Source organism: Rana temporaria, chromosome 7, assembly GCF_905171775.1.
Source record: "Rana temporaria chromosome 7, aRanTem1.1, whole genome shotgun sequence".
In the NCBI taxonomy this organism is placed as follows: domain Eukaryota; kingdom Metazoa; phylum Chordata; class Amphibia; order Anura; family Ranidae; genus Rana; species Rana temporaria.
This window is the reverse complement of record NC_053495.1, coordinates 57,938,733-57,957,079: the sequence shown is the minus strand read 5'-3', so window position 1 is coordinate 57,957,079 and position 18,347 is coordinate 57,938,733. Positions and strand designations below refer to the sequence as shown.

At 44.8% G+C, this 18,347-nt stretch overlaps 1 protein-coding gene across 2 annotated transcripts in view; it reads right to left on the bottom strand.

The window, feature by feature from the left end:
• Window positions 1–18,347, bottom strand: part of IL2RB (interleukin 2 receptor subunit beta) — a 102,959-nt gene that overhangs the window by 28,362 nt on the left and 56,250 nt on the right. For both annotated transcript variants that reach the window (XM_040359430.1, XM_040359431.1), the window contains exon 7: window positions 5,446–5,585. In XM_040359430.1, the coding sequence (XP_040215364.1) occupies window positions 5,446–5,585 (140 nt within the window). The remainder of the gene's footprint in view (window positions 1–5,445; window positions 5,586–18,347) is intronic.

The window sequence follows — 18,347 nt, the reverse complement described above, 5'->3', positions numbered from 1 at the left end:
AAATCGCACACATTGCTTAGAAGATGCTTTCATTTAGTTACTTTTATCTTTCACCAAACCTACATTTTGCAATTACTTCTATATGGCAAGCTCTGATCCTGCCCCTTTTTAGCAAAGTGACACACATGGATGTCCCCCCTAAACAGTATTTCTGGGAGACCCTACCAAAACCCTTTTTTGGTTTGGGGAGACACAGGTGCTCTGCATTGCAGATGTGAAAACATCTGCTTTATTACCACTGTTTTTAGAATGAATCCTGTTTGCCTTTCCCATTCTCATAATTTTATTTTCTAGAACTAGCTTTTACACAATGTTTACAAACAAAGTTTTTGGCCAGTGAGCCATGTCCAGGTGTGTTGTTCCTGGAATAACCGAGCCTTTCTGAGAAACTATGTGATGTTACGTGGTTTACTAATAACACTATTTGTAAATATGTAGGTATTTATGTCATAAAAAATAAATGACAACATGTCTTTAAAATTACAAGCAGGCCAAGGAGGCAGATGGTGAAATATACATGGCAACACATTATTGCAGACAATCACCCACCCCCCCCCCCAACCCCAATATATATTTACTTACTTTTACGCAGAATTTTAAGTATTTTCTTCATCTGATGTGGCTCCCTCAATTTTAAGTCTGACCATCGTTTCCTCAGCTGTTCCTTGGACCTGGTGATCCCAAACATCCTCTGCATTCTCCTCGCCACCTTGTCCATAATATGTGCCTTTCGGCGGTTAGGGGTCTTGTATGGCCCTAATTCACCATCATAGTCCTTCTTTCGCATGATGTAAACTAACTCCACCATTTCCTGGAACCGCATATTAGTGGCTTTGTATCTTCTTTGCCTTGATCGGGACGTCCCTGCCTCTGTCCCTTCACTTGTGGCATGAGAGCATCGTGCCCGCTCGTGTGACATCGCCATCTTTCCTTTCCCACAGAGATTATGGGCGTGGAAAAGATGAATTCTTACGCCATGGGCGGAGAAGAGGGCGGCGTTTAATACATACGCGGAGTGTAGAGAATGCAAACAACGTGTTTACGTAGGTTACGCGGAGAATTATCGAGCGCATCCAGAACATACACAGTTAACGCCATATTTCCTAAACTCATTGATTAGGGGCCTCGCAAAGGTGACGAGGGCGGGGTTTAATAAATACGCGGAGTGTTTAAAAGGTGCACGCCGTGATTACGCATCTTACGCGGTAATTAGGCGAGCGTGAGAAACGAGGAGCGAGAGACAGGAAGGTAAGGAAATTATAAATGTGATCAGCAGAGGCCTTGAAAATGTAGACACATGGGATGAGGGTTTGGGCTGTTGGTTGCACCCTTTTTAAGCTATTCTGTCTATGGGGTACCACAATGTTATTTTGGTATCCAAATGCTTTTGGACAACTCACAAAATAGAGATGTGAACAATGCTGTACCTCATTGACACATTTTTGAATGGTGTATTCAGATCAGGCAAAGTATTGTTCAAGTGTTGGTTGTACAGAGGTCATTAGGAAGTGTCTTTTATGTCATCCATTGTCAGGGGCATGAGATTTACACATGAAAGAGTGCCTAGATGAATACTGTCATTTGTAAGCATTGTTTATTTTTCTATATTAAAAATATTTACTGCAATGTTAACAATGGCTCTGCATCTAGCAAATCAATGTTTGGTACAACCAATGCGGCCGAGCTGCCAATCATTGTTTAAACAAGAGAGACTGTGTTTGTAATTAGATATAGGTAATAAATTTGAAGACACATATTATATCAAGGTCAACGCTGATCCTTTTGAATATTTATTTTGCTGTGGTTTATGTTTTTGGAATCTAGACTCAAAAAGAAATATAATTTTTCAAACAATTCAATGGACCAACTACAAACCAAGGAAGCTATAGAGGCCTTACTCCAAAAATATCAGGAGACGCCCATCCTGTGGAATTCCAAGCACTCTTTATATTGTAATAAAGATGTACGAGCGGCAGCACTAGAAGAGCTAGCAAACTATATGCAAACTTGGGTGCCAGGATGCACTGCCAACATGGTGAAGGATAAACTTGCCAACCTCAGAAGCACATACAGGAGAGCATACAAAGCTAATAAAAGCAAAAAATCTGGAGCAGCAGCAAGACAAGCAAAGGAACCCAAACTGTGGTATTATAAACAGATGGCTTTTTTGCGGGACGAAATGGAAGGCAGGAAAACGATGTCGAGTCTTTCTTCCAACCTTTCCTCCATGCTACCTTCCAGCGGACCTTCCCCAGATGACCACAGCCCTGCAGAGTCGGAGGAAGAGGGCCTGGCTGACAGAGATGCAGATCTGCCACCCTTCGATGAGGAGGTATAGTAGTTTCCTCTATATTTCTGGCGTAAATAATTCTTGGTGGATTAATGATTTGATATTGTAAAAGAAAAGCCAAGCTGGGAAAAAGCCAAAAAAAAGGTGTACAGACAAATAGGTGTCAGAGATGACAACTGCAGGGGTCAGAAGTAGAGTGTATTCAAGTAATAATGAACAGAAAATACTAAACGAAAAACATGAAAATGAGTGTGGTTTTATTTTGCGAAATTGTAAAAAATGTCCTTTTTTTTCCACACAGGAAGAAGAGATCAGCCAGGAGGTGGCAGATCCTCAGGTGTCTGTCAGCCAGGAGGAGGCCGGGGTCAGTGGCAGCCAGGAGGAGGCCGGGGTCAGTGGCAGCCAGGAGGAGGCTGGGCCCAGTGGCCTGCAGCAGGTCCCCCCGGCCAGGAGAACCACCACCAGCCAGTCTTCTCCCCCCCAGGTGAGGCCATCAAGCCGAAGGAGGCAGTTGAGGCCTGTGGAGGAGGCAAGCCTCCGCATGATACAGGAGGCAAGCGCCATCATGAGGGCCCCCCTCAACCCCACAGAGGCCTTCAGTGCCTCATTGGCCCACGATTTAAATGAAGGGGAGGAGGACCAGAGAAGACTGGCAAAGGCCCTGATGAACCAGGTCCTTTGGTGGATGCAGAGGGGCCTGCTGACCCCAGAGACTGGGCTATGTGACCCGGCCCGGCTTGCGGAACACCATCCTCCTGCTGCCACATCGACCCCACCTGCAAGACCCCGTGTTAGATCCGCTGGAAGGCTGCCTGGAGGGAAGGCTGGAAAGAGGAGGAAACGTTGATTTTCTGCCTTCCATTTCCTTCCACATAAAGGACATATTGTTTGTACTACCACAGTTTGGGTTCCTTTGTTTGTGTGCTGCTGCTTCATATTTTTGTGTTTGGCTCCTGAGGCTTGGAAGTTTATCCTTCACCATGTTGGAAATGCAAGTTTGCATATAGTTTGCTATCTATTCTAGTGCTGCCGTTCTGTTTATTTTTTGTGATGACATTTGCCTGAATAAAAGGCTTTTTGCTTTCAGTTGAAAACATGTCTATTGTTTGTTATACTGTGGGGATTATTAGGCAGCAAACCTTTAATAAATATACAATGGGTAATTTACAAAGGACACACTCCTTGGGGGGGGGGGGACATTTGGTGTGCCAACATGGTTTAATATTCTCAAATGAAACACAAAAAATAAAAAAAATAAAAAAATAAAAAAAAATGTAAAACAAAAATTTTTTAAATGGTGACATAACTAGAAACAACAAAAAAAAAAAGAAAAGATGCACATTCCTTTACAAAAATGACTACTATAAATTATGGAGGACCACCAACCAAAACACACGTCTGGCATAGAAAACATTATTAAAGGATTACATCACAAGCAAGAAATGTGACATTTCAGTATGGGACAACTCTATTGAAATTGCATCAGTAAGAGAACGGGGTTATTCTAGCAAGAGAAGAATTAATAAAACGAGGCAAGAAAATGTGGTTTAGTGCGCCTTTTTAAGACATTGTTCTCTTGCTAGAATAAAAGGGTTCTAATGACGAATGTGCCATATCCCAAACAAACGCGAGTTTTACCTGAACGAGCGCTCCCGTCTCCTCATTTGGACTGAGCATGCGCGGGGTTTTTGTACGCTGCTTTTGTGTACAGACGACCGAACATGTCTGACGGACACGATTCCAGCAGACTGTTTTAAAGCAAGACCAGGAAACAGTTGTTCGTTGGAAAACGGTCTGGCCGACGATTGTTTGCTGGAATCCTGTACGTTACTGCCTACACACGAACGAACATGTCCGCTGAAACTGGTCCGCGGACCAGTTTCAGCAGACATGTTTGGTCGTGAGTACGGGGCCTTAGATTTTACATAGATACGTTACATACAGAGTGATATATTTCAAGCATTTCTTTCTTTTAATTTTGATGATTATGACTTACAGCTAGTGAAAACCCCAAATTTCGTATAGCTGAAAACTAGAAATTTTACATAAGACCAATAAAAAAAAGGATTTTTAATACATAAATGTTGGCTTACTGAAAAGTATGTCCATGTACAGTATAGTATGCACTCAATACTTGGTCAGGGCTCCTTTTGCATGAATTACTGCATCATTGCGGCGTGCCATGGAGGCGCTCAGCCTGTGGCACTGCTGAAGTGTTATGGAAGCCAAGGTTGCTTTGATAGTGGTTTCAGCTCATCTGCATTGTTGGGTCTGGTGGCTCTCATATTCCTCTTGGCAATACCCCACAGATTCTCTATGGGGTTTAGGTCAGGCAAATTTGCTGGCCAATCAAACACAGTGATACCATGGTTATTAAACCAGGTATTGGTACTTTTGGCAGTGTGGGTGCCAAATCCTGCTGGAAAATGAAATCAGCATCTCCATAAAGCTGGTCAGCAGAGGGAAGCATGAAGTGCTCTAGAATTTTTTGATCGAGGGCTGTGCTGACTTTGGACTTGATAAAACACAGTGGACCAATACTAGCAGATGACATGGCTCCCCAAATCATCACTGCCTGTGGAAACTTCACACTGGACCTCATACAACTTGGATTCCGTGCCTCTCCACTTTTCCTTCAGGCTCTGGCACCTTGAGTTCCAAATGAAATGCAAAATGGTCCACAGTCTGTGATGATTTAGGGAGCCATGTCATCTGCTGGTGTTGTTCCACTGTGTTTTATCAAGTCCAAAATCCTGAGCGCCTCCATGGCATGCCGCATTGATGCAGTAATTCATGCAAAGGGAGCCCTGACCAAGTATTGAGTGCATACTATACTGTACATGGACATACTTTTCAGTAAGCCAACATTTCTGTAATAAAACTTTTTTTACTTTACTTATGTAAAATTCTAATTTTTGGAGATACTGAATTTGGGGTTTTCACTAGGTGTAAGCCATAATCATCACAATTAAAAGAAAGAAATGCTTGGAATATATTACTCTGTGTATAATGCATCTATATGAAAATATATGAGTATCTCTTTTTGAATTGAATTACTGAAATAAATTAACTTTTTAATGATATTCTAATTTTATAAGACACACCTGTGTAGTCTATTAAGGTTTCGATCAAAGACAGATGCATAATTTGATTACCTGCCAGGATGCCCTTACAGGTTTATAGAGGACTTCAGTCTTTGTATAAAATATATGATGTAAAAAAATGACCCAGGTTAGATTCCATATACCATCTTTTGACATCTCAATTTTTAGAGACTCTGGTGGATCCAGGCGCACTGTAAATAATAATAATAATTATGTTAATACTTTTTGTCATATGAAAACAAAGTTGCAAACATCCTTTTAGGACCCAATGTGAAAAAGCTTAGACTGCACCTCTGTCATCCCTGACCCATGCATAGATACACCCTGAGATGAGGAGTATTTTTTGAAGTGCCACTAACAATAAAAAATATATATATATTCTCAACCAAAGAAAAAACACATTCTATTGCTCAAAGCCTCCTCCAAATTTCTTTTCATTGTTGCTGTGATCCAACTTCCTGGTAGAGGGTGGTTACGTCTGCTCTCCATGGTCATATTCTATGTAGGAACGTAGCCACTCACTCTTTCTTGCTCCTGAGATGGAACAGGGACTGTGAACTATGGCATTTCTTGTGTGCATAGAGTAGTGCAGATAACCACCACTAATGTACACTGCTTGTTCCAAAGAAAATAATAAGAGCTCACAGAGGATGTTACTAGGAGGCAGAAATATACAGTAAGAAACAATTTAATTTAAGATTACGGGGCCACCCGTCACGTGACCCGTCCCCCTTTGACGCACCTCTGACTACGTCACTGGGGAAGCCCAGGCTTTCCCTTGGGTCAGAGGGGGCAGGGTCACGTGACGGGTGGCCCCGCCTCACCTATATAAGAGCTGTCACTGACTCAAGCCGCATCATTCGCCAGGCTGTCTCCGGTGGAGACAGGCGGCCGGCAATCCGTGCGCTCTGGATCCCGGACCTGGATGGATCTTCTCATCACTGGACCCCGGCGGAGAGGAGATCACCAGTCGCTGGATACCGACAACGTTGGAGCGGGGATTGAGAGTGGATTAACAACCGCTGTATTTTTTTTTTTTTTAATAAAATACTTTTTCCACGGTGTGTGTGTTTTTTTACTATTATTTACACTTCCTTAGTGAATTGGTAGAGGTACAATGTACCCCATTACCAATTCACATAGGGGGGGCCGGGATCTGGGGGTCCCCTTTGTTAAAAGGGTCTTCCAGATTCTGATAAGCCCCCCACCCGCTGACCCCCACAACCACCGGCCAGGGTTGTGGGGATAAGGCCCTTGTCCCCATCAACATTGGGACATCCTCCCCATGTTGAGGGCATGTGGCCTGGTACGGTTCAGTAGGGGTAGCAGCTCTCTCGTCCCCCCCTCCGGCCAGGTTACGTGCTCAAAAAAGGTGTCTGGTGTGGATTTTTGGGGGAACTCCACACCATTTTTTTTTTAAATTTGGGGTGGAGTTCCCCTTAAAATCCACACCAGACCTGAAGGGTCAGGAATAGATATTTGGGGGGAACCCCACATCATTTTTTTTTTATTGACGGCTGGGTTTTGCCCTTAATATCCATACCAGACCTGAAGGGCCTGGTAATTGAATTTAGGGGAACCCCACCCCTTTTTTTTTTTTTTATGAATTTTCTCTGAATTGCCGGGAGCCGACAATTCATTATACCCGCGAGTGATTTTTAAATTACTTTTTTTCCTTCAGAATGACACTTTGTGCAGGGACAGTTCTAAGCACGGGAAACATGCACTATTTCACAGGCATACTTTATACCCCCCCAGGTACGAAATTTAAAGGAATATTTCACTTTTATTGTTTCACTTTAAGCATTATTAAATTCACTGCTCCCGAAAAAAATGCAGGTTTTTTTTTTCTACTTTTTTTTAATATAAACACTTTCACACTTTAGTTCCTTTATGCCCTCCTACCTCCCCATCTCTCCCCACCCCCCTCCCCACCCCCTGTACCTCCAGTTACCTTTCTGTATCTTATATTCGCTCTTATTTTCTATCTTGTTGCTTTCTTAAATTGTGTCCCGCCCTGGATATCTTAATTATCTTGCAAAGTCATATCCTATGCCCTATGCACCCATTAACTGAGCAAATACCATGGAATGTTTGAACTCTGACCACTTCGACCATGTCTTTTCATATTCCTCTAGGCCATCTGTGTCACTTAGCCTTAAGAATTCTAAATTTTGAATGGAGTTTATTTTGTTGCACCATTCTTTAATGGGGGGACTTTCCTTGTCTTGCCAGTGACTGGCTATCAGACTTTTAGCAGCTGTTAAAAGATGGGGTGAAATACTTTTTTGATATTGTTTCATTGGTAATCTAATCCTTTGGTGCAAACATCCCCATTGATCATCTGGAATCTCTATACCTGTTACTTTGGTGATTAACTGTCTAATCCTTCTCCAAAACCACTTAATTTTTGGACATTGCCACCATATATGCGCCAAATCTCCGATCTGTCTACATCCTCGCCAGCACAATTCTGAGGCTTCCTTCTTATATTTATGAGCCTTGTCTGGGGTGATATACCATCGCGTCAGACATTTGTAATTTAGTTCGATTATTTTGCTATTAGCTGACGAGGTATGCACTCTTCTCCATATTTGTTTTAATTCGAGTAGACTCACAGAGGATCCCAATTCTTCCTCCCATTTTTTGATATATGGTGGAATGTCCAAGTGACCCACTTCTATTAGACATTTATACATTTTTGAAATAACTCCTTTCCCTGGTTCCCCCTGACTAATTCTCTCCAGAGGACGTAGGTTTTCCACAGATCTATGTGGCTGTGGGAGAGACTCAAAAAAATGTTTTAACTGGCCATACCGCCATTCGTTTATCTCTATTACCTCCCCTCTATCCTTTAATTCCTCATAGGTACCTAATTTGTCTTGCATCATGACATCCTTCAGCTGAGCATTTTTTTTCTTAATCCATTTCCCAGAAATTTTCTCTAACCCTGGTGCAAAATATTTTGAGTCATTTAAAGGCATAAATGGTGAGTTAAAATCCCATTTTTCCCTCTTGTGAACTCTGTCCCAAGTTTTGATAGCGTGCCGTGTTATGCTATGTGATTGTTTATCTAACTCCCTATATTTATCTGGAATCCAAATAATACTCCCTAAATGAGCCTTGCTCATATGGTATTCCATGCTTACCCACCTTTTTTGCTAAGTGTCCCTAATCCAGTCTATCACTCTTGTGAGAATTATTGCTTCATAATAACTTCTAATATCTGGTGCTCCCCATCCCCCTTGTGTCTTATTTTTTTTTAAAGTTGCCCAACTGATACGCGCTTTTTTACCCTGCCAAACAAATTTTAATAAAATCGTTTGTAGGGTCTTAAAGTACTTCTGAGGTAGAGCGATCGGTAACATCTGTATCTTATACATGATTTTGGGCAAGATTACCATCTTAAAGATATTCATTCTCCCCCCCAGGATATCTGTCCTGCAGAGAGTCTACTAAGTTCTGTTTTAATATCATCCAGCAAAGGTACACAATTTTCTTTATAGATCCTGTCTTTTGAGATAGCTATTTTTACCCCTAGATATTTTATTTCCTTTTTCCCCCACACAAATGGAAACTCCTTTTGATAGGTATTTTGGTCCTTCTTAGCTATGTTGATAGAAAGAGTTTCAGATTTAGTTGGATTCATTTGCTCTCCATATTGTTTCATTAGTTTTAATAAATTTGATAACGTTGGGCCAAATTCTCAAAAGAGATACGCAGACTTAACTGCTGTTCAGCCTGCGTATCCCTGTGCCTAACTTTGGAAACGATTCTCAAAAGGCTTTTTCCAAAGTTAGGCAGAAAATCTGACATGTGTAAGACACTTACACGGTCAGATTTTAGGATGCAGTACCGCATCCGCCACTGGGGGCATTTCTCATTGAAATCCAGCTTTGCGTATGCAAATGAGGACTTAAGCAGATTTTCAAAGCATTTCAGCACTTTGATTTCTGCCTAAGTTCCGAATTTGCCGGCGCAAAATTAGGGCTGGTTTTACAATGTGGAAAGTTAGCCAAACCTTGTAAAGGCCCATTCCAGCGACGGCATTTGGTATGCATTCCTGAGGGAGAACTCCACGGCAATTTTTAAATTCAAAACCGGCATGGGTTCCCCCCCAGGAGCATACCAGGCCCTTAGGTCTGGTATGGGTTGTAAGGAGACCCCCCCACGCCGAAAAATTGACGTAGGGGGTCCCCCTACAATCCATACCAGACCCGTATCCAAAGCACGCTACCCGGCCGGCCAGGAATGGGAGTGGGGACGAGCGAGCGTCCCCCCCCCCCTCCTGAGCCGTGCCAGGCCGCATGCCCTCAACATGGGGGGGTTGGGTGCTCTGGGGCAGGGGGGCGCACTGCGGGCCCCCCCACCCCAGAGCACCCTGTCCCCATGTCGATGAGGACAGGACCTCTTCCCGACAACCCTTGCCATTGGTTGTCGGGGTATGCGGGCGGAGGCTTATCGGAATCTGGGAGTCCCCTTTAATAAGGGGGCCCCCAGATACCGGCCCCCCACCCTAAGTGAATGGATATGGGGTACATCGTACCCCTATCCATTCACCTGGAGGCAAAAAGTAAAATGTAGTAAACACACAACACAAGGCTTTTTAAAATATTTTATTATTCTGCTCCGGATGCCCCCCCTGTCTTCGTTATTAGCTCAATTACCAGGGGGGGCTTCTTCTTCCGCTCTCCGGGGGTCTTCCGCTCTCCGGGGGTCTTCTCCGCTTTCCGGGGGGGGCTTCTCCGGACTCCGGGGGGCTTCTTCCATCTTCTCCCCTCTTCCGCTGTTGACTCGGCGAACCCCGGTTCTTCTGCAGCTCTCCGGTGCCTTCTTCTTCAGCGCTGGCTGCCTGCTATGTTTGTGTGTTAGCTCGATTTCAAACAGGCAGCCAGCGCGGTCTTCTGTGGCGTCAGGGTCTTGTCTTCCTTTCTTCCGATGTTGCCTCGTCGCCTGTTGTCGCTGTAATGATGGAAGCGCGCCTTGCATCCCATTTATATAGGCATCACCGTCCCATCATGCTCCGGCAGGTACCCACGTGGTGGGTGCCTACCCACGTGCACCCACCACGTGGGTACCTACCGGAGTCCGGAGAAGCCCCCCCCGGAAAGCGGAGAAGACCCTTGGAGAGCGGAAGACCCCCGGAGAGCGGAAGAAGAAGCCCCCCTGGTAATTGAGCTAATAACGAAGACAGGGGGGGCATCCGGAGCAGAATAATAAAATATTTTAAAAAGCCTTGTGTTGTGTGTTTACTACATTTTACTTTTTGCCTCCAGGTGAATGGATAGGGGTACGATGTACCCCATATCCATTCACTTAGGGTGGGGGGCCGGTATCTGGGGGCCCCCTTATTAAAGGGGACTCCCAGATTCCGATAAGCCTCCGCCCGCATACCCCGACAACCAATGGCAAGGGTTGTCGGGAAGAGGTCCTGTCCTCATCGACATGGGGACAGGGTGCTCTGGGGTGGGGGGGCCCGCAGTGCGCCCCCCTGCCCCAGAGCACCCAACCCCCCCATGTTGAGGGCATGCGGCCTGGCACGGCTCAGGAGGGGGGGGGACGCTCGCTCGTCCCCACTCCCATTCCTGGCCGGCCGGGTAGCGTGCTTTGGATACGGGTCTGGTATGGATTGTAGGGGGACCCCCTACGTCAATTTTTCGGCGTGGGGGGGTCTCCTTACAACCCATACCAGACCTAAGGGCCTGGTATGCTCCTGGGGGGGGAACCCATGCCGTTTTTTTCTTTGAAAATTGGCATGGAGTTCTCCCTCTCAGGAATGCATACTGAGCGACGCTGACATTTTTTTTTATAATTATTTGTTTTCCCGGCGCGTCTTTTTTTTTCACCCGTCGCAACTTTAGTGTCCCGTCGAAATTCTCAAAGCCGACCGGCGTTAATTACGTTCGCGCGCTGCACGTCGGGAAAATGACGTCACACGCATGCGCAGTACGGCCGGCGCGGGAGCGCGCCTCATTTAAATTTTAAACGCCCCCAGGAGAGGAGGACCGCCTTACGACGGCGGCACTTAAGTTACACAGCGTGTAATTTCTACCTAAGTGCTTTGACGATCAGGCACTTAGGTAGAAATTTTAAGTCAGTGTAACTTAACTGCTGAAATTTAAGTTACGCAGAGTTTTTGAGAATTTGGCCCGTTGTTCTTGGGCATGTTAGGTAGAACAGGATGTCATCCGCGTATGCCGCGAGTTTGTGTTCCTCCCGTCCTACTTCTATGCCCTTTATGTCAGAGTTCTTCCTTATTCTCCTTAAAAGGGGTTCTAATGCTAGGACAAACAAAATGGGGGATAGGGGACAACCCTGTCTTGTGCCGTTGTAAAGTTCAAACGCCCCTGAGAGAGTCCCGTTAATTTTTACCCTAGCAACGGGTTTATTATACAGTACTTTGATCCAGTTTAACATTTTTGGCCCTATTCCTATTCTCTCTAGTGTCTTGTATATGAAGCCCCAGGCCACTCTATCAAACGCTTTTTCCGCGTCTACTGATAAGAGTAGGCCTGGGGCACCACCATCACTGATTTTTTGAATGGCTAACAACGTTCTTATCCCATTATCTCTCCCCTCCCGTCCTGGTACGAAACCCACCTGGTCTGGGTGGATCAGGTCCTTCATTATACCCTTCATTCTCTCTGCTAAGATTTTGGAGAAGATCTTGGTGTCACAATTCAATAAAGAGATTGGTCTATAATTCGCACATAATGTGCTATCCTTCCCCTCTTTCAAAATTAAGGTGATAGTAGCTTCAATAGCTTCTTTACTCATGTCCCACTTCTCGCCTAAGCCATTAAAATACGAACACATTTACGGGGCCAGAATGTCGATAAACTTTTTATAATATAGCACCGTTAAGCCATCCGGTCCTGGGCTCTTGCCGTTTGGCGCGTTTTTGATTATTTCTCTGATTTCCCTTTCTGAGATCGGGGCTTCGAGCTTATTGAGATTGTCTTCAGATATTTCCTCCCATTCTATTTCCTTTAAAAATTCATATGTTTTTTTTCCTTTTAAACTTTGCTCATCCTTAGTTTCCTGTTTATTAATTGAATAAAGTTTTTCGTAATATTCCTTGAAGCTCTCCACTATTTCACTAGATTTATGCACTACTTCCCCCTGACTTGTTTGTATTTTCTCGATAAAGTTAAGATTTTTTTTCTTTTTTAATAATTTTGCAAGATGTTTCCCTGGTTTATTATCCCATAGGTACCTCTCTTTCTTTACTTGATTAAATGTACTTCTAGTTTCTTGTTCTATTTCCTCTCTTAACTCTTCTCTCTTAATGTTTAATTTTAACAAAGTTTCTTTATTTCTATCTTGTTTGAGTTGCTGTTCTAAATTATAAATTTCGTTTGTGAGAGTTAATCTGTTCTCATTGTTTTTTCCGCCCCGATCTTAATTAGTACTCCGCGCACAAATGCCTTATGGGTATCCCAGACTGTAGCCTCTGAGACATCCTCTGTCAGATTAATTTAAAAAAATTCCTCCAGTTCCCTTCTTACTCTAATTTCTATATCTTTGTCCTGAAGGAGTTCTTCGTTAAGCCTCCACTTCATATTATTTACCCGTTTCTCCCCTATTTTTAATCGTATTGAAACTGGCGAATGGTCAGAAAAGGTTGCTATACCTATACTGGAATCACTTATGTTTTCCAAAAACCTATGCTCTACCAAAAAGAAATCAATCCTCGAGTAGGTCTCATGCACTGGAGAACGGAATGTATACTCCTGCTGTTTATTATGTTGTATCCTCCATACGTCAACTAATTGAGACTGGTGGAGTTTTTTTTTCAGTTTATTTCTCCAAGCCATTCCGGTCCCCTGTGCACGAGACGTACTATCTAAATCTGGATCCATATGAAAATTAAAATCCCCCCCTATTATGGCGATTCCCCGTTTAAATTCCATAAACTCCGTTATGATTTTCCTTACATAGCGGATAGGATTTTTATTTGGGGAGTATATGTTTGCCAGTGAGATCTCTGCTCCATTCAGTTTTCCTCTCAGGAACAAATATCTGCCTTCTGGATCTGCCCTTCTCTCGTCTATCATAAACCTGATCTCCTTAGCAAAACCAATAGCGACCCCTTTCGCTCGACTAATTGGGGAGTCTCCAAAATACCATATCGGATAAGATTGTGTCATATTTTTGCAATTTGCTTCTATAGTAAGATGGGTCTCCTGCAACATAATCACATCCCCCTTCAGCAAGCTAAGCTCCTTCATTATATTTGCGCGCTTAATGGGTGCATTTAGGCCTCTCACATTATAAGATATTATATTTAACTCCGACATTTTTTATAAGATATTCTTGATATTTCGTGGATTTCTGAGGTACCCTCTTCCCTACTGCCATTCTCCCCCCCCTCCTCCCCCCTCCCACCCTGCCTACACCCCCCTCTACTTCCATCCCACTCCCCCCTTCCCCCCCTCCTCCCTCCCCTCCCTCCTTTCCCTTGGAGGAAATACTGGTCTCTCTAAGACCATTGGCCGTGGCCCTCCTTTCCTTTTCCCGACCCCCGGCTTCTCCTCCTCGAGGTTGAGCTCTGAAGGAGTGCAGAAACTGATCACCCCGCCCACCCGTGTCCACCCTCTCCTACTCCATCCCTCCAAAGCGTCCTCGTATATGCTATCTCCACCTGTGTATCCCAGAACAAGCATATTACTTTTTTTTTTTTTTTTTTTTTTTTTTTATGTTTTATCTTTTTTACTACTTTTTTTTTTTCTTTCTTTCCTCCCCCTCCTCACCATTGCCCCATACCCTTTCATACCCTTTCTATCTCTCCCTACATTTTCTTTCTGCCCGGTGGTCTCTTCCAAACCGGCTGCCATTCCTGTGCTTCCTCTGAATTATCCATTTGCTCATGATTCTCCCACCATCCTGGAATCTCAATTAGATCTATGTTCAATCTCGTACATAAATTTGGGGTCTCCTCTGGAAATCTTAATGTAGCCGATCGGCCCTCCTTACGCCCCGTCAAGCAAGCAGGAAAACCCCATGTGTACTGAATATTTTTTGATCTAAGAAGCTCCAGCAGTGGCTTCAGTATTCTTCTACGCGATAGCGTTTCTCCTGATAGATCTGGGAAGATCTGTAAACTGGTCTCTCGATATTTAGTCGGTTGGTTCGCTTTCATATAGCTATTTATCTGCTCCTTGTCTTGATAATTGTGAAATCTAGCTATCACGTCTCTTGGGGCCTCTACCCCCACTTCTGGTGGCTTTCTGATCCGGTGTATCCTTTCAAACTTAATTTTTCTTGGGGCATCTTTATTTCCCAGCATATGACCAAATATCTCGTCCATTTGTTCTTGTAAGTTTTCTTCTCCTTGTTGTTCCGGTATGCCTCTAATCCTAATATTCTTTCTTCTATTCCTGTTCTCCTGGTCCTCGATTTTATATCTCATATCTCTCTGTTCTTTACATAAATCTTCCACTTGTTTCTTTAACTCTTTTAGTTCTGAACTATGGCTATCCATTCTTTCTTCTACTTCCTCCACTTTTGCCAGCATATGTTTCATGTCCTCCCGTAAACTGTTTATTTCCCCTTTTATAGAGGATTCCAATCTTAGTTCCATATTTGCTAGCATTTCTGCCATCTCCCCTTTAGTTAGTTGTTGCTTTTTTTGTCTTGTTTCCATTTCCCCGTCGTCCTCTAATTCCTCTCTCAGCAAGCTGGCCGAATCCGTATGTGTTTTAGTGCCAGCCTTATTACCAGGGCTAGCTTTTCCTCCCTCCTGTACTATATATTTCCTTATAGATCTGGGGCTCGCACTTGATCTCGGTATATTTGCCGCCGCTCCTCTCCCCGATCTCCCCCTCATTTTTAAACTCATGCAAAGAGTAACCTGTATGTACCCCTTTAGTCGGGTAGGGCTAGGGATGACGGGGGGGTGTGCAAGCCCAATATACAGAATTAGGCCTCACTTAGATTAGTCTAACGTAGACTCTTTACATTCTCCCTGCCCCTTCGTTACTCCAGTGCTGTAGAAATTTCCGCTATCTACACTTGTAAACTTACAAATTAATATATAAAAAACAGGGTGCAATCAGCGCAAATATATAGATCAAAAAATTATGATATTAAAAGTGTATTTATGTGATACAGACCCCCAGGGTTCAGATCACTGGTAATGCCAGCTGAACACTAAGGGAAAATCGCAAAAATCCTAAGCAAGTAAAAAATAAAATAGAAAAAGTGCAGCGCAAAACTCAAATATATAAATTATACTGGTATACTCAAAACCAATACCATAAGTGTGAATATGAATATGCAGAAAAAATGAAAAAAAAAAAAATATTAAAAATTAAATACAATTCAAACAAACAGTCCAAAAGTCCATAAGTGTCAGAAGATGAGTGAATTAAACGAAAATAAATCTCCACCACGTGACAATCCACCAAAATTTTGAAGTGATCCCTCCACCGTTGTAGATGGCTACTCTCACCTTCATATATGGACCACTGAGTTAACAGATGGTCAATAAAGCAAATCAAATAGGCAGGTCATGAACAGGAACCAGGCTGATGTATTAGATCCTCATAAGACAACCAAACCGCAAAGGACAGGTGCATGTAAAGAGATAATCACAGACTAAGTGCTCACTGTTGCAATGTGTGGATTTATTCTTTAAAAGAAGCAAAAGTCAGGCTACTCACATTTGGCCAGACAAAAAACGGCATGAAGTAACAATCTTTAGGAATGAACAGCAGATGAGCGACGTGATGTTTCAGGCTCCTAAACCACCGGACGCGTTACGTTATATCAACTTCCTCAGCGGGGCGGCTCTTTTACCAGGGGGAGCTTCTTCTTTGACGTCTTCGGGTGGGTGGGGGCCGCCGTCTGGTTCTCTTCCACCGCCGGGGGGGGTGGCTTTTAAAAAAGCCCCCACCCCCCTGGCGGGTTTCCTCCGGCGTCTTCGGCGGGGCTCTTCTTCTTCCGCTATCCCGATGGGTCTTCTCCGCTATCCGGGGGGTCTCCTTCAATGTTCGCCGCTCTCCGCTGTTGACCCCGGTTGTTCGTCTCGCTGTCCGGTCCCTTCTTCCGTGCTGTACGTCTTCTTCCGTGCCGTGAGTTCTTCTTCCGTGCTGTGACGTCATGTTCTTCACTTCTCTTCTTCTCCCGATGTTGACACGCCGGTCCTTCTCGCTGAAATGACGGATGCGCACCTTGCATCGGACCTATATAGGCCTCACAGTCCCATCATGCTCTGTACCTACCCATGTGATACCTACCACGTGGGTAGGTATCACATGGGTAGGTACAGCGCATGATGGGACTGTGAGGCCTATATTGGTCCGATGCAAGGCGCGCATCCGTCATTTCAGCGAGAAGAGCCGGCGTGTCAACATCGGGAGAAGAAGAGAAGTGAAGAACATGACGTCACAGCACGGAAGAAGAACTCACAGCACGGAAGAAGACGTACAGCACGGAAGAAGGGACCGGACAGCGAGACGAAGAACCGGGGTGCGACGAGTCAACAGCGGAGAGCGGCGAACATAGAAGGAGACCCCCCGGATAGCGGAGAAGACCCGTCGGGATAGCGGAAGAAGAAGAGCCCCGCCGAAGACGCCGGAGGAAACCCGCCGGGGGGGTGGGGGCTTTTTTAAAAGCCACCCCCCCCCGGCGGTGGAAGAGAACCAGACGGCGGCCCCCACCCACCCGAAGACGTCAAAGAAGAAGCTCCCCCTGGTAAAAGAGCTAATAAAGAAGACAGGGGGCGGCCTCCGGAGCAGACTAATAAAATATTTTAATACCCTGTGTGGTTTATTTGTGTTTTTACCACTTTTCTTGCAGGTGAATGGGTAGGGGTACGATGTACCCCATACTCATTCACTTAGGGTGGGGGGCCGGTATCTGGGGGCCCCCTTATTAAAGGGGGCTCCCAGATTCCGATAAGCCTCCCGCCCGCATACCCCGACAACCAACGGCCAGGGTTGTCGGGAAGGGGCCCTGTCCTCATCAACATGGGGACAGGGTGCTCTGAGGTGGGGGGGCCGCAGTGCGCCCCCCTGCACCAGAGCACCCAACCCCCCCATGTTGAGGGCATGCAGCCTGGTACGGCTCAGGAGGGGGGGGGGGCGCTCGCTCCTCCCCACTCCCTTCCTGGCTGGCCGGGTAGCGTGCTTTGGATACAGGTCTGGTATGGATTGTAGGGGGACCCCTACGCCGTTTTTTTCGGTGTAGGGGGGCTCTCCTTACAACCCATAACAGACCTAAGGGCCCGGTATGCTCCTGAGGGGGGGACCCATGCCGGATTTTTATTTAAAATCCGGCGGGGACTTCCCCCTCAGGATTCATAACAAACGCCGCACACGTGTAGAATTGGCGGGAATCCAAGTTGGATCTCCCGTCGCTTCTATGACGCGCTTGCTGGGATGTGCTGTCACTATTCCAGTGAGTGCGAGATGTCGGCGAGATCTCGGCACCATGTCGCCGAGTATCAGCGCGACGCTGTCGTGCTAAAAACACAATATCACAAACACCTACTGTAGTGCCAGTAAAAAATTTTGAGTATATACTTAGTAAATGACTTATTATGGAGTCTGCTGGCACCTATCCACCAAAATAATAAAAAATAAAAATAAATTCCTTTCCAGCAAGGGACAGGGTGGATCGATACACAATGTTCCGTGAACTAATCGGTACATAACCATATGGATCAGTGCGGATCAGCACAATACAGCATAGTTCATGAAATAAAACAAGCAAAAAAGCCCAGGCAGAAATTGTCATTGGTATCTGTCACAATCTGGCTCTGAACCTAACAGTATCTTAGTATTAGGCAATACTCTGCGGAGCTCTACCCCCAATTGATGCCGGTATCAAACAGTATCAGTCAGTCTTGCACTAAACTTCCGTATAACTTACAATTGACAATTGATTTAGGCAGTATTCTGTAGAGCTCTGAAATAAAGGATCTTAAATTGGTCTCTCTGGGTAAACCA